Below are 19,590 nucleotides of genomic sequence, written 5' to 3'. Positions count from 1 at the left end.
CCCCACTGCTTCAAACAATCCACCATCATCCCCGTGCCGAACACCAACAGCATCTCCTGCCTCGATGACTACAGACCGACTGCCCTTACATCCGTGGCCATGAGGTCATTTGAGCGCATCATCCTCACTCACCTGAAAACCAGCACCCCTCCCCTCATGGATCCGTATCAGTTTGCTTACAGAGCCAACAGGTCTGAGGAGGATTGAGTCAGCTACCCGTCACATGCTGCAACACCTGGAGACCCCCAACACCTACGCCCGCATCCTGTTCATAGACTTCAGCTCTGCCTTCGATACAATTAACCCGGTCAAACTCTTCAGTAAACTGCTGGACATGAACACTGACCCCTGCATCTGTCAGTGGATCCGCAGCTTCCTCTGGAACAGGCAACAGAGAGTAAAGATAAACAACAGCACATCTCACCCTCTGTACCTCGGTGCAGGAGCACCCCAGGGCTGCGTCCTCTCACCCCGGCTGTTCTCTCTCCACACAAACCATCTCACATCCCGCTACAGCTCCGTCAACATCTACAACCATCACAGGACTCATCTTAAACAACAACGAAACAGAATAGCGTGCACAGATAAACACAATAACCTTCTACTCAACTCAAAAACTCAAGAACTCATTATCGACTTCAGACGCAAGTCACACTCCAAAAACCCCCTGTACTCATCTCTGGAGAACCCATATCCATCATCATTCAAATTTCTTGGCACTCACATAAGCAATAACCTTAAATGGAAGATCAACACAGACCACATCTTCAAAAAAGCCCAGCAAAAGACTATTCTTTCTCCGTCAGCTCAAGAAATTCAGAGTGAGGAAACATCTCCTGCTCTGTTTCTCTTCAGCCATCAGAGAAAGCGTCCTCACTTCATCCATAACAGTCTGGTGCAGTCTGGACACTCACTCCCGGAAAATAAATTACAGCACATTGTCAACAAATCATCCAAAATCATCGGCATCCCCCCTCCCATCAATCGAATCACTTCATCACAAACGGACAGTGAAAAGGGCAAGAAAAATAATTTCTGACAAAACAAATTGCACTGTGTGGTCATTAAAGAATATAATCTAATCTAATGACATTTTTAAATTGTTGTTTACATTCTAGCAGCCAATGGCATCGCTAGAAAGATTTGAGTCTCAGAAATAAACAGAATTCTGCACAGTCAGACTTTGTTGTCACTGAACTTTTATTGATCACATCGTATCCTGGTTGTATTGATCCTGAACCTCAGATCATGTATCCAATCGTATCCTGAGATGACACTGATATGTATAGAGTCTCTATGTAGACAGATATGTGCAGTCTGCTTTCTGTGCTGAATGTGAGGTCTCGTTGTGAGTCAGTGTGGGATTATGTTGCTGTGTGAGTTGACAATATGTTTCTGCATCATCATCACTAGACAAATTGCTGCATATTTATTGTACTTGTCAAATAAAGTGATTGTGAAGATGATAATTTGCCGCACGCCGCCTTCTGTCATGAAGCAAGATTCATTTCCTTCATCCCGTCAGTCCGTTCACGCCGAGTTACAGTTGTGTAATTTGTTCAATCAACTGAATTATTTTGTAATCATACAGAGGCTTTGTAACAATATGAGAACCGCAGGACGTATCAACACTAAACATTATATTATCTTTACAGTTTCTCCTCCAGCCTCCACCCACACACTGTTATTCTTATCATCAGTCTGTGATGTTCAACACATTCAGGAGTTATTTAGTGATGAAGTGTTGTAAGTTACTTTTCTGGTGAACCCACTTTCCCTCAACCTGCCTCGTCTACTTCTACTGCAGTTAGTGATTTACTACATCTCCCAGAATGCCTTTCAACAACCTCCAGAGAAGGTATACTATTCAGCTGTGGGTTATCAGGAGCCAAAGCAGAAGTGTAGACCGAAGCCTCCTGCGGGCGACTAGCAGCTAAGTGGCTAACATGATTTTCATTGACTGCAAAATATTCTGTCTTCTGCAACTAAACAAAGCAACGAATGGAGTTGAGATTCACCTCAGTTCACCACGCAGCATAAGGTTTTAGATGATTTGCACGTTTCTGTTATTTTAGGCGTAAAAAGTAGACTTGGAAAGACCTTCGTGTTGCACAATCAGTTGTCGAAGTCATGTGTCGCTTTGCAGAAGACTTTTTACAATAGCCTGTGAAGCTGTAGCTAGCTACAGCTGACGGAAATTACCACAACTTTGGCTCACTATATGCAAGAGAGCGAGAGTTTTGGGTGAAGAAAACGTCATGTCCCTTCCTCAAACCCCAGCCTGTCTCTCTGCTGCATTGCATTCTGGTCTCTCTCCTGCTCCTGCAGTGCATTCTGGTCTCTCTCCTGCTCCTGCAGTGCATTCTGGTCTCTCTCCTGCTCCTGTGGTGGAGAAACTGGTCTCTCTCCTCTTCTACGATGGATTTCTCCCTGTATGATTGTTGAACGTCTCTCGGTGCAAAATGGCGGCTCTAGAAAGAAGCCCTCGCTCTTTGATTCTGAGGGACTGACACCAAAACCTGACGTTTACCGCTGATGTTTTACATCCTGAAACATTTTCTCATATCAAACTCCACTGTAGCTGCTGGAAACATCTGGAGGTGACGTCACCTCGTCTACGATTGGCCGGCTATCCACCAAGAAGAAAAACACAACTAACTACTGAATGGAGCCAGAGATGAAAAGTTCATCACCAGCATTAACGTGTTTTAAGGTGGATTTTTCCTTTAAAGTCACATTTCCATGCAGCAGTAAATATATGGAACTAAATACAGTTCACTGTTGTGGCACAGAAAGTCAACTTGGATCATAAATATGCTGCAATTTTAATGAGTTTCGTGTCGTTGCATAGCAGCAAAATCAATCACAATTAACAGTCTCTCAGTTAGCCCACGTACATTTTCTAATGTAAATCTTGCATGCAGCTGAACATGGAGGCTTACTCAATAACAAATAAAAAAATAAGGTTATTTTTCATGTCTGTGTAGATTCATATCAGTCATCCACATGTTAAGATGTCAAAAAAAATAGAAACAAAATCTACTGGACTTAAGTTTGGGAGGAGGAAGAGAGGAATATTGGGGGGGGGGGGGGGGAGTGGCACCAGTGATTCCCTGCAGAGGTCCCATCTCTCCTTTTCCTCCCAAATTCCCTCTCTCTCTCTCCCTCTCTCTCCTGGTTTTTGCTCTTGGGATCTCTCTAGTTTCTCTCAATTTCCTGCATCGCACTACAGAGACTCACAAACGTTTCCATGAGAGGGACCAAAAGGTCGTTTAGCATCAGACCACACAGCGCCATTTGATAAGATTTGTCCCAAGGAACCCATCGGAGAAGATTTCTGTAAAGAATTACATAAATGACCAAATACTGTTGGTGGGAAGGCGTACAACCTTAGACGGTTTCTCAATGTGCAAACCTCTAGTGAGTTAAGTAATAGTGAAATTAATTTATTGCCTCATACACTGGGCCCCGGACTCCCTCGGGATCTGTCCGGTGTGTGTGTTAACGTTTTGGTGTACAGTATGTTGGTGTATTGCTTTAGTAATTTCTTTTTTTCCATTTCTTATTCTTGGTTTTATCTGTTTTTCTGTCCCTTGTTTTCTGTAAAGCACTTTGTGACAAACCTGTTTGTTAAGAGCGCTGCACGATGACTCGTAGATCATTTTTTATCGCAATTTTATGTTTCCACAATTTAATAATCGTGTCATTTGGGGATACTAAAGTGTTTTTTTTTATGTTTTCAATTACTCTGAAAGTCCCGGTGTGATATATCAAGCTCTTCCATCACTCCTGACCAATCACAGCCTCTGAATGCTCAACGTGCATCATGTGATCAAAACCAAACTTCAGGTGGAGAAGCAGCAGAGAAACTTTACACAGACCATAAACCAAAAACTGAATGACAAACAAAGTGGAAAAGAAACGGCCCGACGTTTGAGAGGAAAATCCTGAAAACATTTTAGTTCCTAGAAGTGGATCATCGTCTCATCTGGAGAAACCAGACGACAAAGCCCAAAGAAATAAAGTAGAAATTATGTCGCTCTGTGGCTGGCAGGTACAACAATCCCTAAAAAATACACTAGAGATATTCCTTGCCAGTCACATGAGGAAGTGAAGGCATGAACTCCCCAAAGAAAAACCAAGGCACTGTCTGCAGGTACAAAAACGTAAAAAGCCTTTACTATAGTGACTTCTTAATCGAGGAAAAAAAATTGAAATCGCAGAATGAATTTGTGCGATTTCAGAGTCTGCAGTGAATTTCTTCAGAGAGAGTTCGGTTCAAACTGGATTTGTGAACAAGGAGTTTTAGAATCAAAACCTTCATCAGACTCAAACTCAGTAAATCTGCACACACACATCTAGCTTTTTTTTTAACTAAATCACTTTTCTTTAAACAATTTTAAAGTTCTAAAAAATGTGATGAACTGAATCGTTTAAATCACAATTGTAATGTTCTGTCAAATAATCCCAATTAGATTTTTTTGTCCGCATCTTTCAGCTCTACTATATAATAAAAACAGCAACAAACGCGTATCAACCAAGAATCGGTCTTCGTCTTTGTCGGAGGGCTAATGGATTAGGAATATGAGTAATGGATTAGGAATATGAGTAATGGATTAGGAATATAAGTAATATCCCCAGTTGATGTTTTAGACTACAGCACTACGTTATAACCTTTATTTAACCAGGTAAGTCTCATTGAGATTAAAAATGGACAAGAGGGCAGCATGGAGGACCAAATGTACATAAAAGTTACTTACAAGAAAAACACAAAAACAAAACACTTACACAGCACAGTCAATCAATCAAGTACATAATTTTAACAGTGCATAAACAGTGTCCAATAGAGTTGCTTTCTAGACCCATAACAGAAGAGAATTCACCAAAGGAAATCATATCAGTCAGTTTTAAATGATTCTGCAGTGTGTTCAGGTAGAGGGAGCTGAGTGTTTAAAGGATACGGCCGGTGTTTTTAATACATTTCTCATCGTCAATCCTATGAAAATAACAAAATCAACAATGCGTTTGCTCTCCTCCCGTTACTTTGACTTCCCACGTACTGTTTTTAACCTTCAACCCGGAAGTCATTGGCTCCAACTGTAAGCTGAAAACCTTTAAATACAGCTCGCAAAGACATAGTTTACATTTTACAAATCTCTAACTGTTACCATGAAAAGTCAGGTTGTTGTAGTTATTACCAAATCAAATTCAAATGGGAACAAATTCTTCATTATGACGGGGACTATTTTCTGTGCTACGGAAATACTTCGGCTTATTAAGTCGTTTGAGGAAAAAGTCGTCCGGCCCGGTGCATCGTGATGATGAAATATGCTGCAGAGCAGCAGCATGGCTCTGTGACGGGTTTTAATAGTTTTTTTAATACAATGCAGTTCTATGGCTGCTGGGACATGAGGCTGCACTGGGCACCGGCTACATGGACGAGACAAAATCATTGCTGATTTTGTTATTTTCATAGGATTTGTTGACGGTAAGAAATGCATTAAAAAACAACAGCCTTATCCTTTAAAGGCTTTTTTACCCAGCTCAGTTCAAACACGAGGAACAGACTTCTGCAGAACATCCTCTGAGCGTGAACCATAATGTCCGAGGTGTCTGGACATGTAGGTACACAGGTAAGATGGGAGCCTCCCAATAATGGATCTATAGATGAAACTGTACCAGCGGATCCGCCTGCGCGTGTACAGAGAAGGCCGTCCAGCTCGGGCGGACAGGGTACAGCGGTGCGTAAGAGCTCGGGGACAAAAAGAAATCCTCTGCAGTCGAGGCTCTGTACTGTAGAGCTGCTGACGCTCCACAGACCAGAGAGCCGGCCCGGCCCCGGGGCCCGGCCGGTCCGCTGTCTAACACTCTTCACACTGAGAGAAAACCCTGCTGAGACATCCTTACATTTGTTGGGGAAGAAGAGGAGGAGGAGGAGGAGGAGGAGGAGGAGGAGGAGGAGGAGTGAGTTACATAACCCTCTGGGAAGAGCTGCGACTCAGGAGAGGGAAACTGACAGGGGAAGGCGAGATGACAAAAGAGGACGGAAGTCGCCTCCGGCAGATATGAGGCCAGAAATCGCACCCACCGCCAGCTGAAAATAAGCTGCAGCGGCTCCCTCACCGGCAGAACCGGCTCCTTACAGGAATAAGGAGGAGAAGATGTGTTTTTTTTTCTTGTTTGTATATTAAACAGTTGCCAAAGGATTAGATGTGTGTATGGAGGGATGCGTGGGTCTCCATCACGAGCTTCTGTAGCGATGGCTTCCCTCCTCGGCTGTCAGGCGGAGTTGGAGTCAGAGAAAAAAAAACAAGAAAACACCGGGGGAAGACTGGAGGCTGAAGACATCGCAGCGTCTGCCAATCCCGGTGAAGCTCCAAGAGACGACAGCGGGGAGTTTCCTGATGACGTCATGAAGGTCGGCTGAACCGGCCTGATCGTTCTCACCAAGTTGCTTCCCAACATTTTAATCACGACACTCGATGCTGCAGGATGGACTGGAGCTCAGAAAAGGCGAAGGTCAGAATGATGAAAAAACGAAAACAGCATGAATTTTTCAGCTCTTCACTGAAAGCTTGGTAACAAATAAAAAAAGGATGAGGCTCCACAGATTTCTGATGCAGCGCCTCATATAGAAACCAGCTCTCTTCCAACTTTGGTGAGAAATGCCGAAGCCCAAGTAGAGCTGGGCGATATGGTTCAGTGTTTCCCCCACATTGGTTTGTTTGTGGCGCATCGCCACAATATCGGCACGTGCCGTCACAAAATCAAAAGTTGGTCCGTATATAGAAATGAATCTAAAGCGATACGGCTCTACTATACCGGTTGTGTTTCTGTTCCGTCCGTTTGTGTCAGAAGGGTCGGATCAGATATTTTTACTTTGAACGTTGATGAATTTGCTGATGGAGCCGGATCGCAAACTCTTGAGATGCGCGTGGCTTCTATTTTTGTCGGACTACGCATCCGTCTGTTCCGTATTTTAGCCATAAAAATGTATAGAAATGCCAAGATTTTGCTTACTCTGGTCATTCATCACCATGTCGGTGAACAGAACAGAGGCTACATGAACCAATGGGGATTAAGTTATCTATGGAGCCGCTGAGAAGCTTCTATTTGGCAACAGTACACCTGCACTAACACATTAGTCTCCTATACTGTATGGTACATTAAAGTTCCTCACAGGACAAAAGCAAAACTAGATTGCTGTGTTCACTTACACATAGGTCAAATGTAGATAGGCTCAACACAACGGGACGACCGACTCCCCCATGCAACTTCTGAACAGATTCACATAACACCATCAAACTCTGTGGCCAATCAGCAGACAGAAGAAGAAGCAAACCCTCCATTATTGGACCAATCAGACAACATGGAGGCTCTGGAGAACTCAGAACCGACCTGCTGATTTCTCCAGACCTCGGTCCAGTGGTAGAAGAGCAGCTCTGATGGAAACTGAACAGATAGAGAGCTGATTGGTCAGGTGGTGTTGAGATAATCAGATCAAATGATTAAAGCGTGTAGAATGTGAACAGGCAGATCTCATGTCCCATTCAGGTCCAGTCAGGAAAATGTGAAACCAGTTGGTGATGAGGCATGGAAGAAATTATTAACTTTTGGTGGAAATCCGACATGTGGAACTGGAATATCTGGACAGCTGCAGAGGGTAGCGTGGCCGAGCGGTCTAAGGCGCTGGATTAAGGCTCCAGTCTCTTCGGGGGCGTGGGTTCGAATCCCACCGCTGCCAGGAAACTTTTCTCCTGACTAGATCCTTGCTCGTGTCGTATTTAAATCTCATATGTACGTCGCTTTGGATAAAAGCGTCTGCCAAATGGGAAATTATAAATTGTTGGAGGAGGGAGGAGCTCTACTGAGGGACAGATAGTTCATGTATAGTTAGTCCATAATAGTTATACATGACTTTATAACTCCACCATCACTGCATTTGCAATTCTGATCAAGTGTCGTTCCATTCTGCCAGAACTGAACTGATCGCTGTGTACTTTCCTCCCACTCTGCTTTAAGTTTTCACACTGAATTTAACAAGCAGACAAAGTGGAGTTTCATTCAGACAAAATGAGATTTCAATCACTTGAAAAAAAAAAAAACTGACAAGCACTGAAAAAATAATTTGCATGAAAGCAAAGCAAATTATGGGTTATTATTAACATTGTGAGTCATCTTGGGACCAAACACTCTGTTCTTCTGGATTTAATTATCTATGGATTTGCAATTTTGACTGGTGAATTTCAGCTAGCGTTTTTTTTTCCCAAAAGAGATATGCAGCGTTTTGGAATAAAGCTCCTGAAATGAACTTTGGATGTAGTTCTGTTTGGTTCAGAGTTCACAGACCTCCACCACCAGTATCACCATGTTAACAGATGCAGAACCGCCACAGGGCATCGAACAGAAAAGAAAAATGAGAAAACAAAATCATTCTTTTCCAGCTGAAACAGGACAGCATGTTAAACCATTACTGTTCTGCATTCCTCAAGAAAATTACTCCCTTTAAACCTGTACGGCTGCACGATTATGGCTAAAAATATAATCTCAATTATTTTGCTACATATCGCATTCACAGTTAGTTTTTATGATTTTGTGATCAAAATTAGATAACCCACCAGGCGGGTAACAACTAGTTTTTAAGAGAATTTAAGAGTGATAGAGGTCTACAGCTCCCACATTGTGTCTTTGGGTCTTTATTTGGCTTAGGTAACAGTGTGATAATAGACAAATTGGTATTTTTATTGAAGGAACCCCTTTCAATTGAGAATATGATCATATCTAACAGTGATTGGTCCAGTTCATCCCAAAATGTGGAGGTACAGCTCAGGGGAATCCCATCCAGGAGATTTGTTGATCAGAGCCTCTTTCAATTCCTCTACTGACACAGGGATGAAACAAACTCTTTAAAGCTTCATATTCTGCTGTCCAGAGTTTTATTTTGTGTCTTTCTGTCCATTCAAAGCTGTGTGTGTGGTGTCATGAACCAAAAACACTCTCAATCCATTTCTCCACGTTCATTTTCCAGCATCTCTCTGAGCCTTACCAAGAACAGGCCGTTTCTGTCTCCGTGTCTTTAAGGCTCATTAATATTAACGACCCTCCGTTCCGATCGGCTGACCGTTTCGAGAGCGAAACGTGAGACGCCGCGGCCCGGCGGCTACAGGTAGGGAAAACTCTCCGGTAATAAACGATGACGACCGCTCGACCGCTTTGAAAAAAACACTTTGTTAGTCTATTATTTCTTACAGAAATGATAATGAGCGAACCTTTGTGACGCCACAAAGTTACGGAAGTCCAAACGGCTCGTTTAGAGGCTCGCTTTTCTAATATGGATTGTGTGGATTTAGTTTTGATGCTTTCACCATGTTTAGATACACATCCAACTCCTTTATCATCAGAGGAGAGGGGAGTCCTGCTTACATGATGTGGATCTTTAAACTGAGAGACGTGGCAGATCAAGACCATTCTTTTTGCATACTTTAATTTTTATCTGCTGCAGTCGATCTAAATTCAGTGGATTGAATATTAAAATTTTGCTGACATGCCAATATTAGTAATTGTGTAAACTGACATTGTAATATACAGTTCTACACAATATACAAAAACCCTGGATGGCATCAGTAATGTCAGGTGAGTTCTGACTTGGCAGACTGGAACAAACTCATCCAGTCATCCATTTAGGAAAAAATACCCAAGTAATAACATAACTAAATCATTCAGTAACTTCAACATGTAGAGAATCCTCCTGTTAGAGAGTTATTTTGTCCCTTAAAAAGTCACATTATCCACTGTTTGTTTTCATTTGGCGCTGCCACTTGTTCTACAAGTATAATTTGCATAAGAGTCATTTGTGTAAGAGCAGAATCTGTCATTTAGAAACTAAACTCTTCAAACTCCGTGCTGCTGTAACTGTTTCAGTCAGGATCACCGTCTCAGACACATCAGCCAGGCTGGAGATTATATTTTAAAATGAAAAGAAAAAGATTAGAACCGACTCTTTTTCATTCAAGGTAGTTTTATAGAAACCCAGAACAGCTCTTTAGATTTGAGGCTCCCGAGGCAACGGCTGATAAGTCGGTTACAACTTTAGATATAAATAATATATAAGAATTAAGAATGAAACAGAGTCGCTCGGCATGTTGGGAAATAAACACGGTTTCCAGACGGCCTCGGGTGAAACCTGCCGTGCGTGGAGAGACTTTCTGCCCTGCCTCCACTTGTCTGTATGGATTTACAACATGTTTATTCTGCTCCTGGAAGCTTTTCAGAGATATTTTTTCTTCAAGATGCTGCTTGACTGCACAGAACATGAGTGGAACAGCAGTCTGAGGAAGAGAAGGCAGTGTTTTACTTCTATACCTTACATCACCTGTGATCTCTTACAACCCCAGCCACGTTGAACAAAGTTAAATATTAAATCTAACAGAAAATCTCTTGTAATGATACTTTAATAGGACCGCCTCGCAGTAAAAACCAGACGAGATACGATCCTTGGACCAACAAGCTCCGAGGGAAGCGCCGGCCTCCGTTGGCTGACTCAGTCGAACACCAACTATGTAAACAAGGAAAGAAAAGATGTGGTGCGTCTGGTTTCTCTGCTTTGGCTTCTCTGCAAAGCTTCCCCAAAGCCACGCGGTTTACGGTCGGTCTAATCCACATCAGGAGCTCAGCGGAGTCCGGGCAGACCGACCGGACCGGACCGGGAAGACCAGATCAGAAACTCTGTCCGTCTCTGCGGTGAAATCCTGCTGTAGGCTACAAACAGGAATATTTGGCTGGAGGTGAGAGGAATGGAGAAATACTAACAGCAACACACACACACTTCTGACTGAGCGGGTTCACACACACACACACACACACACACACACACACAGGCCTTCTGCACACCCCAAAACTCAGTGTGTCTTCTTTGGAACAACACACACACACACAGTTTTACTCTTCAACACAACACAGATTAAGAACACACGTTGTCAGGGTGCGTACCGTGTCACCACAACGTCCCGGGTTTGCAATCCGGTTATTTTTGCCTTTATTTGACAGTTGAAAGAAGAGCGAGACATGAAAGGCTGGGAGAGAGAGAGGGATGACACGTGACAAAGGTCCTGGGACGGATTTGAACCCCGGACGTTGGGTCTACACGGTTCACACCTCAGCCCACTGAGCCACCAGGACGCCCCCCATCCCCCACTTTCTATCCCAATCCTTCCTTTCCTGTCTCTCTTTACTGTTGAATGAAGGCAGCAATGACAGAAAAATAATCTATTAAAATGTACTGTTATTAACATTGTGTTGAGGTGCGTACCATGTAACTAACGTCCTGGGTTCGAATCCAGCCGGGGACCTTTGTCACGTCATCTCTCTCTCTCTCTCTCTCTCTCTCCCCAGTCTTTCCTGTCTCTCTTCACTATAGACTATCAAATAAAGGCAAAAATGGCAAAATAGATTTTGAAAATTAACACAAATGCGTGTTGTCCCAAAGAAGTAGGGATGAACGATACTGACCAAAAATGTAATTGCGATTATCGGATTAGCCTATTTGACAGAATATTGCAATTGTGATTTTGTTTAAAAAACTAGATGTGAGTGAGCAGATTTACTGAGTTTGAGTCTGAAAGGTTTTGATTCTAAAACTATTTGTTCACAAATCCAGTTTGGACCGAACTCCCTCTGAAGAAACTAACTGCAGACTCTGAGATTTGGAAATTGCAGAAGTTCATATTGCGATTTCGATTTTTTTTTTTCTGATTAATTGTTCAGCTCTACAAAGACGACATGTCATTTTAAAACAGATTCAACATGACACATCCTTTAGAAGAATGTAGTTCCTGAATTGTTGTGAGTTAAAGGTTTGCCTTTCCTGTTGTGACACAGAGCCATATCAACAGAAACAGCTCATATTGCACCATGTCTTCTGAATGTTTTTTGCGCATAACTGAGCAGGCGATATCATCATTAAATCCCCAGTCTGGGAGGGGAAACCCGAGGCGTTCGCACCACGAAGGCCCGGTGAAGCCGCCGGAGGCCGCCGCCACGCTCCGGCTCGCATCGTTACACCGCCGGACAGCGGCTTCCTCCGGGCCGCACGGCGCTCTGCGCATCGCTATTCTTAGTTTTCCATTACTTCACCTGCCAACATCCATAGGCCACATATTCACTCTGATTTAGTTTCAGTGTGGGTGTGACAAAGAGCAGGAAGTGTAATAAATAACTTGTGATGTCTTGAGTGTGTGAGGTGGACTGTGAGGAGGATTCAGCAGGTTTTCATTAGAGGCTCAGAGCTTCGTGTTCGCCGGCCGCTGACGAGCCGCCGCTGCTGTCGGCCGCAGGAAGCTTCAGAAAACACTCGCTGCTTTATGATGTGACTGCAGGTCAGTGATCCAATGCTGATGTGTATCTGTAGAGATGTCTGCTGCTTGCCCTGAGCCGTCTCCCTGCACCGTGAGGTCCTGATGTCCTGCTGTCCTGCACCATGTGTCAGTATCTGCTGTCCTGCACCTTGTGTCAGTATCTGCTGTCCTGCACCATGTGTCAGTATCTGCTGTCCTGCACCATGTGTCAGTATCTGCTGTCCTGCACCATGTGTCAGTATCTGCTGTCCTGCACCATGTGTCAGTATCTGCTGTCCTGCACCATGTGTCAGTATCTGCTGTCCTGCACCATGTGTCAGTATCTGCTGTCCTGCACCTTGTGTCAGTATCTGCTGTCCTGCACCATGTGTCAGTATCTGCTGTCCCGCACCTTGTGTCAGTATCTGCTGTCCCGCACCATGTGTCAGTATCTGCTGTCCTGCACCTTGTGTCAGTATCTGCTGTCCTGCACCATGTGTCAGTATCTGCTGTCCTGCACCTTGTGTCAGTAGTCAGCGGTCGATGTGCCGCTGCACCAACATCACCAGACAAACTCCTGGACATGTATTGGACTTGGCAGATCAGGTGATTCCGGCTGCTTAGACAGTCTTCCTGTCAAAGTCCCCGTAAGTGAAGTGGATTCACTCGGCTCCATCTGGGTAACAAGACCAGACTCCTATCTGTCTGACTGGGGAGTCGTCTGTATCTAAAGTTCTGACATACAATCATTTGCATTTCATATTTGGGAACACTAATGAATTGTTAGCAAGATGGAGTGTTAAGATTTGTTCCAGAGGAGACTGTTGTCACACCTCTCTGATGCTGAACGCAGCTCCATCCACTGCTGCACCAAACAGTCAGATTAGACCTTCAAGACCAGTCTGGTTTTCGGCTCCCATCATGCATCTGTCACTGCCTCAGCTGTCAGCAGTGATGTCATCATGCAGTCCACAGCAGGGAGCTGACGGTTATATATCTGAGAATATCACGTTGTTAAATTATTTCAAATGTTTTAATAAAACGGTTGCTGGCAGACGGTTGATGTTGTTCCCAACTTGCATCAGTTGTGGTAAATAAAGTTCTGCTGCGTAAACCTGAAAGTCTGATTGGTGGATTTTTGGCCACTTTTTGGGCGATTGGTCCCTTTCACTGATGACACGTTTTACGTTGTCGGAGCCGCCATCTTTAGCGTTATGGATAGAAACTGATAGAGTGACCCGTCTCTAAATATAATACTGTCTCTGTTCTCTGTCCAGGCGGCGGTGGGAACTGATGCTGCAGGTTTCAATTTGGACTGACAAATAATGAGAAAAGTGGATGACTCAGATGGTATTTACAATCACGGAAGCTAGAAGGCCACAGAGAGCCTCGAAATCAATTCAGCGTGCGGCTGCAGCGCCGCGGGACCGGCTGCAGGTCGAGTCTGTCACGACCCCAAAACCCCGAGAACCCCGAGCCTTCCGGGCTGGGGCGTAATGTCCACTGGGGACGGGGGGGACCCCCCTCTTTTCAAAATCCCGTTTGTGTCCCCCCCACTTTTTTAACCGCAAAAATCGTGCTTAATACGCTACTGTTTGGCCAGCCGTCAGATTCTGGTTGAGAATGTGAATCGAGCTGCTGATTGTAAGACTGATATACTCCAAACACACTGCCACGGACGAGCAGCGGACACGGACAGCCTGCCTACGTGGTTCTACAGTACATTTTGGCGTCTGTGTTGCCAACTTGGCGACTTTGTCGCTAGACTTAGCGACTTTTCAGACCCCGCTGACGACTTTACTTCTCAAAAGCGACTAGCGACAAATCTGGTGACTTTTTGTGACCATGGGAAGCAATGTTAAAGTGTTGAATCCCAAAACATTTGGCAATTAATTGGTTTGGCTGATGCCGGTTTGCTCTACTTGCTTGTCTAATCCAGAGAGGTCTGACGGTCACAGCGTAGCTCCTCCCTCCGCTGAGAGCAGGGACTGTAGGATAGGGTCCGCTTGTAATTGCTACCGGCGTACGCCGAAACTGGCCCGGGTGGGCGGAGTCAGCACTTACATTAAAACGGGCTACGCCGCGGCAAATGACACATTATCTATCGATAGTGCCACAATAATGTACCATAGATCTGTCAGTCCTATTCTTCAAAATATATATATATCCATAATTGAATAACTCAACATGTGAAGTTCAGTAAAGTTGTGGGTTAAACAATACAGAAAGTAAGACAGTTTTTCTTATGCATATTTAGTACTATTCTGGCAGAATTTAGCATGATGATCAACTTAATTATTTCCTGGATTTTGTATTGGTTACCGTAGCCCCTAAATGTATGTAGAAATGCAGGAAATGGGATTCAAATCGCAATTTTTTTTCTGGGGGAGTACCTCCAGACTCTTATTGTGTCCTCCCCACCTCTCAAACCAAAGTTACGCCCTTGCTTCTGGGATACGACTGCTCGTCTGAGGACAGAGTGTTTCAGAGTAATGACTGAACACACATGATGAAAACATGCAAGAATGATAATGTGGAGCCGGAGGAGATGTTACAGTCAAACTGAGTTACAACATGTTACTTAGTCAATTTGTTTTTATTCTTCTTGGTTTTATCTGTTTCTGTGTCTGTTGTTTTCTGTAAAGCACTTACAGAACGCTTAGGGCTGCACAATTCATCATAGATAAATTTATATCACGATTTTATGTTTCCATGTTTGATAATCATGTAATTTAGCGATACTAAAGTGTACGTTTTTAATTCCCCTGAAAGTCCCGGTGTGGTACATCAAGCTCTTTCATCACTCCTGACCAATCACAGCCTCTGAAGGATCAACGTGCGTCATGTGACCAAAACCAAAGTCCTCTTCGGTTTGAAAGCAGACGACCACAAACAAGAACAAATTATGTCTTTCGGTTGCAGCTGCAGCTCAGAGCAAGAAAGTAGGAATTATTTTTAATATTTGAAGTGGAAATAAAGACACAATAAGAGTAAGACAGTCAGAAGAAAACGAGACTTCGTAGCTGCTGCTACTTCAAGAATAAATTCTTTACGCAATTCTGTCCGTTTACCACATAAATTACAGGTGCAGTAATTAATTATTAATTAGTGGTCAGTTGTGCAGCTCATCACTATTCCACATGCTGGACAGTAGATGAGTAATCTCTCTGAAGGTTTCTACATCACTTATTCCACTGCAACTGAATCTTACTGCTGGCAACAACCAGAATGTTTTATTGATTTCTTTACCCTCCATTCACCCAGGGAAGCTCTGCCGGACCTGTCCAGGGATTCACACAGGCAACCAATCAGACACCAGCGTGCCTCTCTAACCTCCAGGCCAACCCCCCTCCCCCCCCTCCCCCCACCAGACAACAAATCAATGCTGTATTCCCAGGTTTTGAATGAACTCAGATCCCAGATATTTATGAATACGCGGTCGAAGAAGCAGGACTTGCAGCATCAGTTGGAGTGAAAGTGAAAACCCAGAGAGGTTTTACTGACGGCTGCTGGTTCCTTCTGAATCTGAAGCTCATCTGTTGCTGCAGAGCTTCCAGTCAGACTGCAGCAGTGCTGCTCGAAGCAGCTGTGCAGCTGTGCTCCGCTGCGCTGCATGCATCTCATTAACATGATACAGATCTAGATTCCTCAACTTACATGCGTGTACAAACAACCTCCCACATGTATGCATCCTGATTCATCTCTCTCACACACACACACACACACACACACACACACACTGAAGGAAACGCCTTGAATGCATATTGAAATTAAACACCACAAAATACTCATTAACCAGCTCCCAGTGGGATGGGAACGCGTGGGCGTTCTTCAATCATAAATAGCTTCCTTGCTTATTTTTGAGAGCTTTGGCACAGAAGAACACAAAAAAATAAATAAAACAGAAACGGGCCCAGGCTACTTTCCAGCCGGCAGAAACACATTAATTTGAATCCAAGTTTGGCAAACACAGGGGGAAACTATTCACCAAACCAGCTGAATGGCCCTTGAGTGTGATGCCGCCAAGGCCGGCGCTTCACATGTCGTCTAATCAAATTAGCCACAGCAAGAATTCAGATGAATGAGAAGGCGGCAGGACTTCCCTCTTAACACACAGACCCACCAGCCTGGTGTGTGGCATCATGAAAAGCCCATTTCAACATGCCAACAGGTCTGCGCTCATGCATAACCATGTGCTTCTCAATCAATAGCTGACACATTAACCCCAGTAATGCAAACAGCATAAACAGAGTGATTAGGGCAGGGGTTGCAGAGAAGGGAAAACCCACCTTACACACCTTTAAATACATAAATACAGATTATACTGTGCATCAGTAAGTAGGGTCAATTTCAAACTTAAGTAAAATGAGGATGGAAAAGGAAAGAAAGGCTCAAATTAAATTAATGTTTTTTCTGAGAATATAATTGATTCTGTTTATATTGGTGGTTGTTCGCCTAATGATGATCAGACTGGAGGTCACAGTTCACCCTCCTTATTGTTTACCACTGCATCACTGATTAGGGGTGAATGACCTGGCTTTAATGAGCTGATGCTGGTGCTCAGAGGCCAGATGGTTGTTTGGCATGTTTTCTCCCACGGTAATAAAAAAAAAAAAAAACAGTACAGAACAGGCGCCTATAGCCCCGATACGTTCTGTTCTATATACAGAACATGACACCAAACGCCATTCAAAAACCTGTCATTTTAATGTTCCCTTGCCTATTTCCATACATACACACCTGGTAGAACATGACTTAAGACCTTTAATGAAACACTTGGAGTCGCTCTTGAAGTCGGCATACATCCAATACACCATGCAGCATTCCTTATGATAATTTGTTAACTTTTAGAATTGGTTCACACACATCCACGGTGTGTTCTGGTGCAGGGAGAGAGTGGGAGCAACAGCCCAAGAAAGTACAAAAGTTTAAATTTTATTTAAGCAAGTGCTACTTGGTGGATCATCTGTATGCCGAATGTATCTGTAGCACCTTATGATTCATAAAACGTATTTCGTTATGTTCTACCTGGTATATACGTTTGCATATAAGGGACTCAGCAGTAAATTTACAGCTTTTTAATGGAGTCTGGCGCACGGGTCTCCACACCAGGGAGAACAGGTGCTTATCGATTCAGCGTGCGGCACCGACTCACCTTCTGCTGCCTCCTGGCCATGTCGGTGGGCTGCTTGGCGTTGAACGGGTAGGCGATGCACCGCAGGACGAACACGTAAATCTGCAGTTTAATTTTCCTTTCCTCTTCCTCCTTCTGGATCCGCTCGCGCTCCTTCCTCTCCTCGTCGTCACCTGTTCCTTTACCTTTCCCGGGGGGAGCTCCAGGTGCGGCGGGCTGCTGCTGCTGCCCGCTCGGCCGGTTTGGCCCCCGTTTCCCCGAGGAAGTGGCCGGTTTTTTCGGGGGCTCCTGGACAACTTCTGGGTCGGACTCTCCGCCGGTGTCTTCGCTGGAGGACGGGTCCAGCATGGTTCACGGTGTCAAACTCCGGTTCAGAGCGCGGGGGAACAGACGGAAACTGTTTTTTGTTTTGTTTTTTTAGTCGACGTGGCGTTAACGGCTGCACTTTACCGACTGACAGCCTGTCCTCCTCCGGTGCGTCTGGAGCGACAACCTGACGGAAACGTCGGTGTGTTTTTGGGAAGAGAGGGCGGAGTTTGGCGGTATTTGGAGGTTGTCGCCGCGTGCGCTTCGTTCCGCTGCATTGGAATGAATGGTATCGGAATGGCAGCGCGTGCCCGTCGTGGATGCCGCCGGTGCACGCGCGCTCTGAGCGCTCCGGTACAGGTGAGCAACCTGTAGCTGCAACCACAGAGAGGAGGGAGAAACACGAAGAGGACTCACTCTGCCTCTGTTTCAGGGAACCGAAAACGCCATGGAGCAGACTCGCAATGTATTCGCGTTAACGGAAATATATGTAGGCAAATAAGACAAGGTGTGTAGGTTTTTACAGCGCATGTGTGCACGCCATGACGCTGTCTGTAGACCTGTTAATGTAAATATGATGCGCATGTGCACATCATGTGTTGCTGTAAATTCACATTGCTGTTTTCTTCAGATTCCCATATGCTTCTCATACTGATACTCATGCCTCCACTTATTTCATACCATACACACTGATATTATTTTAATATTTTTATAACGTTATATTTACATGTGCTTATATTTATACATTTTGTGCTGTAAATATTCTGCAGTTATTTCTTCTTTGACTGAAAAAGTCCCACTGATATAAGCCATACTGTTATTTTACACTCCTTAATAATGCTATAATCCAGACTTTTTTTCCCATAGCCTACCTCCCATTCATACATTTCTACTTCACATGCATGGACATTGTTGGTTGCATATGTTCATCTAACCCCAATCTGTTATATTCCTGTTTATATTTATGCTTATATTACTATTTGCTGCTGCAACAGCAAATAGCCTAGTAGTTTTCATCGTGACGGTTTGTGAAAACAACACTGGTTTCAGTTTACGCTGCATTATCAGCGCATGTGTAGAATAAATCCAACGAATGCAACACCATGGCAACATAATGACCTGCAGCAGAACGATGGTGATGAGCAACCTGTTGAGAAAAACAACTTGGTTTCACCTCCAGACAGACGGGTCAACCTGCTCACCTGAAATTTCATGAAATGAGCATGATGTGTTAAAAAGCAAATAAGTCGCTCAGTGCAGGAAAAGAGAGAAAAATGTGTCAGGACAGGAAACACGGTGGACAGTCAGGGTGTGGAGGTCAGAGGTCGGAGGTCGGAGGTCGGATGGTTCAACTCCCAACTCATGACAACAAGTTTTCATTTATTGAACCGTGAGCCAAACCTGAAGCTAACCTGAAGCTAACTGTTTAGCTGCTAAACTGAAGCGTTAGCTAAACTTTTCATGTGACCAACAGGTAGAAATGTCCAGAACAATTCCTGCTGTTGGACCAGAATCCTTTACTGGTGGAGGAACCTGGTCTGAACTGGATTCTGTCAGAAACACGGAGGCTGAGCTGCAGAGTTCAGACTGTGCTGGATCGGTTGCTGTGACGGTTCTGCTCATGACTCTCTGTGACGGTTAACGCCCACTTCTGCAGACCAGAACGAGGGAGTTTTTAAACTATTGAGTGATTTGTCTTCTCAAATAGAGGATCTTCGGCTGTAAAGAGAAGCAACACGTGGGCGGAGCCTGTTTAACCCTCAAGAAGCCGGAGCTGCATCATGTTTTAGGATTCTGTCTCCATGAACACACAGCTGA

General features: G+C 44.2%; 1 protein-coding gene and 1 non-coding gene across 2 annotated transcripts in view; one reads left to right on the top strand and one right to left on the bottom strand.

Moving 5' to 3' along the window:
• The window catches only part of LOC144538543 (uncharacterized), a 54,957-nt gene extending 37,026 nt beyond the window's left edge, over positions 1–17,931 (bottom strand). The window contains exon 1 of the mRNA XM_078282998.1: positions 17,488–17,931. Within this exon, the coding sequence (XP_078139124.1) occupies positions 17,488–17,814 (327 nt within the window). The 5' untranslated portion in view covers positions 17,815–17,931. The remainder of the gene's footprint in view (positions 1–17,487) is intronic.
• trnal-aag (transfer RNA leucine (anticodon AAG)) lies at positions 7,663–7,744 on the top strand. Its single transcript has one exon. It is a non-coding gene; the product is annotated as a tRNA-Leu (tRNA).
• Positions 17,932–19,590: the final 1,659 nt, after the last annotated feature.

Source organism: Centroberyx gerrardi, chromosome 4 (genome assembly GCF_048128805.1).
Source record: "Centroberyx gerrardi isolate f3 chromosome 4, fCenGer3.hap1.cur.20231027, whole genome shotgun sequence".
Lineage (NCBI taxonomy): Eukaryota > Metazoa > Chordata > Actinopteri > Beryciformes > Berycidae > Centroberyx > Centroberyx gerrardi.
The sequence above is the reverse complement of the archived record's forward strand: the minus strand, read 5'-3'. Positions and strand labels throughout refer to the sequence as shown.